General features: G+C 58.3%; 1 protein-coding gene across 1 annotated transcript; it reads right to left on the reverse strand.

Annotated features, from left to right (window-relative positions):
* Positions 1-3730: 3730 nt before the first annotated feature.
* On the reverse strand, positions 3731-8153 carry GPR37L1 (G protein-coupled receptor 37 like 1). The gene is made up of 2 exons (XM_028120089.1): positions 7524-8153; positions 3731-4534 (listed from the first exon to the last, which is right to left on the reverse strand). Exons 1-2 carry the CDS (start codon positions 8151-8153, stop codon positions 3731-3733), a joined length of 1434 nt encoding a protein of 477 aa, XP_027975890.1.
* Positions 8154-9145: the final 992 nt, after the last annotated feature.

A 9145-nucleotide genomic window follows, 5' to 3' on the forward strand; every position in this document is an offset into this window, starting at 1 on the left:
GTCCCCACCCATGATGAGCCAGTTACTTGTCCCCCAGGGCCTTTAGGGCCCGATGGCATCCCTCCTTCCCTGCTCCCCTGCTGGTGTCAGTGCTCCTGGTTTTCTGGGAAAGGGTGCCCCCTTATCCCTCTGCCCAATCTCAGTCCTCTCCGCCGCTTGGCCCCAACCTCCAGAGCTGGTCCCCCCTCCTCCTCGCCCACAGCTGCTGCCTTAGAGCCTTGTGGGACCTGCTTACCCAAATCCGGGGCCATCTTGACCCAGTTTTGCAGCAAGCCCCGCCTCCCCCCCTGCTTGGCCCACCCCCAGCCTCCCTCCCCCTTGGAAAAAGGAGCAGGCCCCTACAGCTGCTCCATGCCCTCTCGTCCTGCCTCTGTAGGAAGAAGGAGCCACAGGGTTCGCTAAGATCTGGGAGCAGGGAGCCCAGGGCTCAGGGTCCTGAGCCTGCCCTGTTGGCTCTGAACTTCACCAACCCTTTCTTAGGGCCCAGAGCTTCCTCCTGGAGGCACTTTTCTCATCAGAAATGACTTGCTTCAGAGGACTCTGAGGAAAGAACGTGGATGGAATTTGGCAAAGGGAGCAAAATGATTTTAGGGTGTCTTCCAGCTCTAAGGACTAGGAAACGTGACCCCTGGTTAAGGAGGTCGAAGCTGGGGCCAGCCTGCCCCTGTGCTCCCCCTGCTGCAGAGGCTGCCCCTGGCCTGGGAGGCCGGAAGAGGCCTGTCACTCATACGAGGAGCAGGACGGGGACAGGTGGCAGGGTTGACCTGCCTTTCCCTGTCCTGAATCCCCCGATGAGGGGCGACATCTGAGATTAGTCAGGATGAGCTGGTGACGAGCAAGTAGACATCCTACCGCCCTGCCTGCACACAGCAGGTGCCTAATAGGGCCCAAAGAACTTGTGAAACTTGGACAGGGAACAGACTTGGGCGGCTATCTGTAAATCCTCATGCTTGGGGCCCTTTGAAGCGCCAAAGCCTGGATGAGTTTTGAGAGTACCCTGGCCAAGCCTACTCTGTAGTACTAGAGAATTCATTTCCCAAAAGGAGGAAAGGAAGAAAAAGTGCCAGGTGTCATGCCAGATGCTTTATGTATCTTGTCCCATTTAACGACTGTAGTCCTCTGAGAGGGGTTATTCCCATTTTACGGATGAGGAAACAGAGGCTCAGTAACCGTCCACTCTGATTGGAGGGAGGTGATTCTCACCGCAAAGCGCTCATGCTCTCTGCTCCGCGCTGCCAGCTCCGCACTCCCAACGGAGGGGGGAGGCTCAGTGGGTTGCCCTCCCCCCCACCCCCGCATCAGGGCCTGAGGGCTGGTCTAAAGTCCGCCCCGGGGGGAGGGAGAATGTCTGCGCTGCCTCTGAGCATCCCAGCTCAAATCCACCGCCCACCACTGTGCCAACCTGCACCCCCATCCCAAGCCTGGGACCCCTAAGCAACAAATGCCACATTGTTCCCCCAGCTGGCCCAGGCTGGAGGGACAGTGGCTCTTTCCCAAGGCCCTGCTGGCCTGCTGACTAATCTTGCAAGCCATTCACGTTGGCAGGCGTGGGAGGCAGAGGTGGTGGCAGGGCCCCGGAGACACCATCCCCCCACCTCCCTTCAGCTCTGAGCTGGCCAACCAGCAGGAGGGAGAGGCAGGGGTGTGTGTGTGTGTGTGTGGAGGGGTGCCCTCTGGAAAAGTCCTCCCAAACAGGATGCTGAGGCTCTCCCCTCCCCTTTCCCCAGCCTTCCATCCTCAGCCCTCTCCCGGTGCCAGACCTTACCTCAGTTCACCCCGGGCCCCCTCCCTACATCCCATAGGAAGCTCCTGGTGAGTCTAGGACTGGGGGTGGGAGTGGGGGTAGCGAGGAAGTTGGGGGGGGTGTGTGGGAGAAATGGCTCTGGTAACCTCAGTGCCTCAAGCCTGCCTTTGGCCCCCTCTCCAACCTGCCCCCCACCCACCCATCTTAAGTTTCTACAGACAAAGCTGAGGGCTTCGGTCGCTGTGGCAACAGGTCTGCTGAGAGATGGGTGGGTGTCATTCCCCAGCACAAAGAGTGTGCGCATGGCGGCCTCATCACTTAGCAACGGCCTCCCTCTCTCTTGGAGTCACCCGTCCTGGGGGTGGGTGCCAGGAAGAGAGAACAAGGCCATTAAGATCCCCAAGGGGCGGGGGAAGGGGGCTTGGGTCCGGGGCCGGGCTGAGGCCAAGGGGTGTGGGTGGGATGGACAGAGGAGAATGGGGCCCAGCGCACTCAGCAACCACTGTCCCTCATCATCCCGGGTCCCTGGGACCCTTCCAAGGCCCCCTGTAGAGGTTCTAAGGTAGACCTGGCAGCCAGAAGTTGCCGGTGGGACCCAGAGCTGCACTTTGGATGGGGAAGGGTGGTTCTGAAGGAAGCTGGGCTTAGGAGGCAGGGAGTGATTTGTGGCTTAGGCCAAGGTGTCCCTTCTGGTTGACCTCGGGCCGGCTTCTCTGGGCCCAAACAGGGCTAAGGGGGCCTTTGGAAGGGCCCCAGAGGGGGACCCGGTGGAAGTGGGATATGGGGGCAGGACCAGCAGGAGGAGCTCAAGGGTCTCTGGGGGCACAGGATGGAGCTCTGGCTGCCAGGAAGGGGGTGTGGTGAGGGCAGGATGGGGGCAGACGGGCAACAGGCAGCTGGGCCGTCTACAGGCAAAACAGTCTGTTCTAAGAAACTGAACAAGAGCAGCTCTCTCAGAGTCAGAGGGGCTGGAACCCCCAGGGCTCACGGAGGGAAGGCTGCTGGCTTCTCTAAAATGGGGGCTTTGTGGAGAGTGAGGAGCAGAGGTGGGGGCTCCAAAAGAGAGAAGTTTGCAGCCTTTTGACTTCCCAAGGACGCTCGGGCTCATGTCAGGGGGAAGACTTAGTCTCCACTTCCCAAGCCCTCCCACCACTCTGCCCCTCAAAAGCCATAGGCCTGTAGGGCTGGGCAGGATATCCGCCACAGGCCAGAAAGGGCCAAAGGGGGCCAGAACGAATCCCCCTAGGGTCCCACCTGTCCTGGAGAAGGGCCAGGTGCATCTGGGCACCGTCAGGGTGTGGCACAAGAAACTCCAGTGGGCACAGGGATAGTTCTACCTAGTTTATTGTTTTTGAAGAAGGGCCTGCTACAGAGGGGGACCCACCAAGGGAGGTGGGGACAGGGCAACCCAGGATATGTCAAAGAAGGAAGAGGAAGGAGAGAGAAATCCTCTGGAAGGAGGGGAGTTGCCAGGAGGAGGAGGAGGTGTCCAAGGCTAGGGAAGATCTGGTCCAGAGAAGAGCCAGGTAGGGCTGGCCCCCAAAGGACCCTCTATTCTAGGATGGATGAGTGTCAGGGAGACGATACTTAGAGAGGGCCCAACTAAAGTATAGCAGATTCCAAGACAGAGACAGGTGAAGTTCTGGCTCCCGGCTGGAGGGGTGGGGGGAGGGGGGCAGAGACTGAGAGTTTCTAGGCAGTTCTAAGGACCCGGAAGCATCACCACCCACCAGTTGAGAGCCCAGGGCTGAAAGGCCCCACAGAGTGACAGGGAAGGTCCTGCCGGGGGAGGGGGCTTTGCCGTGCCTGAACCCAAACCCCGGCAGGAGGAACCAAGTCCATCACTAGAGAGCAAGACGGCAGAGAAGCGAGACCTATGGGGGCAGAAACACCAGACCCAGGCTGCGGCGGGGGGGGGGGGGGGGGGCACCCTCCCTGCCCCTCCGTGCCCCCGCCCCCGTGCCTCCCCCAGGCTGGAGCCTGGCCTCAGCAAGGCGTGCCCAGGGGCAGGAGCGGGGGCGACTCCCTGGGCTTGTGGAAGTAGATGGAGGAGGGCGCGGCGGCCTTGAGCTTGGCGTCTGAGGCGCGGGCGTCCGAGGCACCGCCACATCCCCCCCAGCAGCAGCAGCAGCAGCCCAGGAAGGCCTGGCCCAGTGGCCTGCAGGTGCACAGGAGGAGCACGGGCGTGATGGCCCCCTTGGAGAAGGCGGAGAACTGGTTGATGAGGCCCAGGAGGTCTAGGGTCTGGCGAGTCAGCTCCGAGGAGAGGTAGGCCACCACGACGTTGCAGACGTTCTCGGGGAGGGTGCAGAGGGCGTAGACCACCGTCAGGCCCACCACCGTGCTATTGAGCTGGCTCTCACACTGCTCGTGCTTGTCAGCCCGGCACTCGGGCTTCCTCCCCGGAGGGCCCCGCACCCGCCACGTCACCAGCTGGCAGGTGACGGTGAAGAGGATGGGCAGGCAGAAGTAGCAGCCGAAGTACCACCACATGCGGGCGTTCTGGTAGGTCATCACCAGCGAGTAGAGCGACTCGGGCAGGCTGGCCGAAGGTTTCATGATGCATGAGTCCAGGGTGCCCGTGGTGGGGGAAGGCTCCTGCGACAGCTGCCACAGCAAGAGCTCGGGCACGGCCAGGATCATGGAGCCCACCCAGATGACGGCCAGCTTGGCCAGGATGGATTGGCACCGCTCGATGGGCCTCACCTTGGGCAGGGTGCTGGTGGCCACATGGAAGCGGTCGATGCCCAGGGCACAGAGGCTGAAGGTGGTGACTCCCAGTGAGGAGACCTGTGGGCAAAGGCGTGGAGGAGAGGAGCATGTGGTCAAACCCAGAGGGCCCGGTGGCGGGGGTGGGGGCTGGGTGGTGGGGGGAGGGTGCCTGGTCTCCAGCCTAGACGGGGAGCTGAGTGGCAAGTGTAGAAATGATAGGAATGACATTTAGTGAGCATTTCTCACACGTCAGGCATCAGGCACTTCGCACCTTGTCACCAAATCCTTGCAGCCAACCATCCCACACAGGAAGAAACTAGTTCAGGCAGGGCAAGTGACTAGGTCAATGGCAGAGTTGACGTCCACGTGCAGACCGGTCCGACTCTTTCCACCTTGCTTCTTTGCCTCTTGGGCGAGGGAATGAATGGCCTGGGTCCCACAGACCCTCATGCTCTCTGAGACTTTGGGAAAAATCATCTTAAATGAAGCATCAAGACAAAGACATAGAAGTTCTGGGTCTTTGCAGGTCCTTCCATTCCCACATCCCATTATGTGCATCAGGTGAAAGGTTTTTGAAACATGGCTGAGATACACACACACACACACACACACACACACACACACACACTCACATACACACTCACTCTCCCCATCCTAACCAGAAAAGCCCAGGGCCTGGCTGTGTGGGGAAGCAGCCCCCCACCAAAACAGCCTGTACCCAGCCTCCCGGATGCTCTTCATTGAGCACTGAGGAAAATCACCCCGGGAGCCAAGAGAAAGAAGCCAGAGCAGCAGGGGAAGAAAGTGCCAGAGAGAAGAGAGGAAGAAAAGAACCCTCCCAAGCTGTCGGGTGATGTTTGACCACACTCAGGGATTGTGCTCAGATCCCCACTTCTGTCCAAATTCTTCCCTCTTCTGGCCAGGGGAACACAATCCCTGGCTCATTAGCACTGCCCCCAAGTGATCTTTGTGAGAACCCGTGCCCCTCCCTTGGCAGGGGAGCCCTGCGGATGAGCAGCCTTTGGGGCTTGGACAAAACCAAAAAAAAAAACAAAAAACAAATTCCAAGTTGCCTTCTCCTGCTCCCTCCTGGGGTCTGTCCTGGGATCCTCCCTATAAAAGGGTTCCAGAGCAGGGTATTTTAACTCGTACTCCATCACCTAGCCTGAAGTGGGGGGCTCTACCAGCTCATGACCATCTCCATCCTCTAGGAGGTGTGGAGCCAGTAACCTAGGAGGATGGAGGCCACAGCCTGGGTATTAGGTATGTTGAGACCCATAGTCAAGCACGGCCAGGCTTCCGTGCAGACAAGAGTTCCCATATGTCTGGCCCCCTCCTCTCCTGTTCTTAGACCCTTTCCTGGCAAAACCCAATACTTACTGAATTATTTTATTTTATTTATTTTATTTTTTAAAGATTGTATTTATTTATTTGACAGAGAGAGACACAGCGAGAGAGCAAACACAGTGGGGGAGTGGGAGAGGGAGAAGCAGGCTTCCTGCTGAGCAGGGAGCCCGATGCGGGGCCCCATCCCCGGACCCTGGGATCATGACCTGAGCCGAAGGCAGATGTTTAATGACTGAGCCACCCAGGCGCCCCCTTACTGAATTATTTTAATGCTAAGGACTTGGTAGATATTACCCATTTAATCCTTCAAGAATTCATTCAGATGGTTTTTATTATTATTATCCCCAAGTTACAGAGGGCAAAGCTGAGGTATAGACAGGTTAGGTCACTTACTTAGGTCACTCAGCTAGTGAGGGGCAAAGCCCAGTTCCTAACCTAGTCCTTGTGTCTGGCCTCTCACGGGGCGCCTGGGCTCTGCACCCTACAGGATAACTAAGATGCCAAGGCTAGCCCCAGTTGCAGGATCTTCTTTGAGGTTTGAGTACCTTTGGGCTCCGGTTAGGTGGTCTCCCTGGGTTGGGAAGGACACGAAGGGCTGCACCAACTGCTGAGCCTCAGGCTGTCCAAATATGAAATCATCACTAATATATGGGGAACTGGGGACAGAGTTGGGAATAGGGCCCAGATGCCTGATCCTGATTCCTTCTCCATCCCGGGCATGTCACCCATGGCGCACAGCATCCTCCACGCATCTGGAAGAGCAGCAGCCTTCATGGGGAGGCCAGTCACGCCCGTCCTCGGGAGTACCCACTCCCCTCGATGTAGCCAAAGTTTAAAAGGCTGCTGGCTTATTTTGTGCTCCTGTACAGACACAGTGGCTGGCCTTGTTGGATCTTGCCTAAATGCACAAAGATTGGTATATTTTTGTAATGTTTTGATTTAAGCTGTCTGTATATGATCTACACCTCCATCATCACCCATGAACCTATCTTAAGGTGGAAGTCCCCAGAGGTAAGGATGGCCATTTACTTCAGAATTGCAGAAGAAACCTGCCAGAGGGGCCATCTGGTCTACCCCATGGTTGGGAGCTAAGCAAACTGGACAGGGGGCGTCACCTGCCCAGTGATACCCAGTGTGTCAGAGACAGAACTGATACTGAGCCCCTCACCCCTGGGTTCCAGCATCCTTTCAGAGAGCAACGACCATCACAGTAAGGAAGGGACTTTCTTTCTGGCGTTTGCATTCATGGGGAGTGAACACTGACTTGATTTTGGGGTGCACTGCAGGAAACTGGGATCTCCCTTCATACACTGCTTGGAGAAGCGGGATATTCAGAAGTAAAGAAGGGCGGGGCAGCGGCAAAGAGGGAGAAAAGGAGACATACTGCGGAAAGAGCGATTTCCTGGGCGGACAAATGGAGGGGGGTTAAGGCAGGGGAGGGGACGGCTCAGAGCAAAGAGAAAGGGGGAGAGATTGGCCTTGAGGCTGCTCCGGAAGCAAGAGACCGGGCTGGGGCTGGCCCCCAGAGCTCCTGCCCACCTCCCCACTCCCCTTAGCTGGCTGCGTTTACCTGAGAGCCACCAGGAATCAATGCAGCACTTGTCTCCTTGCCCAAACGGGAGGAGAAGCGAGACAGAGCTCCAGGCCTCTGGGGTCCTGCACACCCACAGAGCCCACGTCGGACAGCCCAGAGCCGAGCTCCGGCAGGACGCACACTCACCTCCATGAAGGGCACAGCCCGGCAAGAGGCATCGCCCAGCAACCTCTGCTTGGTGAGCTCATTGAAGATGACCACGGGGAGGCAGAAAAAGAGAACCAGAAAATCCCAGAGGGCCAAGCTGGCCAGGATGGAGTTCCAGGCACTCTTCAGGTAGTAGCTGTGCCACACGATGCACATGACCGACAGGTTTCCCACGATGCCCACGGCAAACACCACCAGGGCCAGGAGCATGATGGCATAAGCTCTGTAGGAGCTGTCAGTCACCGGGTACAGGGGGTTCTGAATCTGCAGCCTCTGGCCCGGCGTCCCTGTCAGATTGCCCCGAGGCTCCTGGCCGCTGTTGGCTGTGCCCCCATCCTTGTCTGGGTTGGGGCTGGTGGCCACCAAGGGCTTGGAGGGCTGCAGGTCAGCAGGGTGGATGGGCCGGGGGTACTCGGCCCACTCCTCGGGCTCATACTGCTGCACCCCCTTGGCCTCCTCATCCTCGGTGCCTCTCTTGGACCGGCTCTGCTGCTCCTGGGCCTCGGCCCTGTGCCGGCCCGCGGGCAGGGCGGCACCCCCAGAAACTCTGCTCAGCCCCGCAACCAATAGCACGGCAAGAGAGACGGCCAGTGGCCACAGCCGCTGCATGGCCGGACGCCTCCCCGAAGAGCAGGTGAGGGCGAGGGACCCGAGCGCCGGGCTGACCGGAGAGAGGCAGCGGGCCGCTTGGTCTGCCTCCAGTCAGGCGTCTGGCATCACCAGCCTGCTCCAGTAGACTCGAGCTGCTCCCTCCCACCGGCCGGCCAGGGGCTGGGCAGGGCCCTCTGCTGGACATAGAGCACTCTTTGCTGCCCTCACACATCTCGCCCTCCAGGACATCCTCCTTGGGGCCCACAGGGCAGCAGCAGGTCAGACCTTTGGGGCCCTCGGAGGCCACCTGCTCCCACCACAGACGCCAGAGAGGGAATGTGGCTGACCTAGGGTCCCACGGTGTGCAGAGGCCGAGCTGGGACTGAAACACGGGCCTCCAGACTCAACCTCAGGAGACACTTCTCCGGCATCTCTTCCTTTTGAAACCGGACAATAACACTCGCTGTCTTTTCTCAAACACTCACTAGCACCTGGCTGACCTCCCCACTAACCCTCACAACCACTCGACTGGGCAAAGGCTACCATTACCATTTTTCAGGCTTGCAGAGGTCAGTCACTTAGCACACAGCTAATACACGGTAAAGCCAAGCCCAGGACCTGGATTTGACTCCAGAGCTTGTAACTCAACAGGCACCAGTCCATCTGCCTGCCTTGTCAGCACATGAACTCTCCGCAGAAAGCAGCAAAATCAAAACTTGAAAACCACATTCTGATCCAGACACGTGATGGACGGACATTTGCAATAACCAATACTTACTGAGCACCTGCTATGCTCCAGACAGTCAGAAAAGAAAAGGGTAAAAGACCTCTGCCACCAAGCAGCATTCCGTCCGGAGGGGAAAAGGAACATGTCAATAAGTAATTATAATTCAGTGTGATAGATGTTGTGAAAGGCAAAGGACAAGTCGCTGAGGGAACCCACAGGGGCCTGGAGGGATCTGGAAGGCCTCCCAGACGAGCCGGCATTTGAATGGTTCCTGAGATATGAC

The sequence above is a fragment of the Eumetopias jubatus genome, unplaced genomic scaffold (assembly GCF_037043125.1).
Source record: "Eumetopias jubatus isolate StellerSeaLion01/CBP00866 unplaced genomic scaffold, mEumJub1_p1.0 scaffold_12, whole genome shotgun sequence".
In the NCBI taxonomy this organism is placed as follows: domain Eukaryota; kingdom Metazoa; phylum Chordata; class Mammalia; order Carnivora; family Otariidae; genus Eumetopias; species Eumetopias jubatus.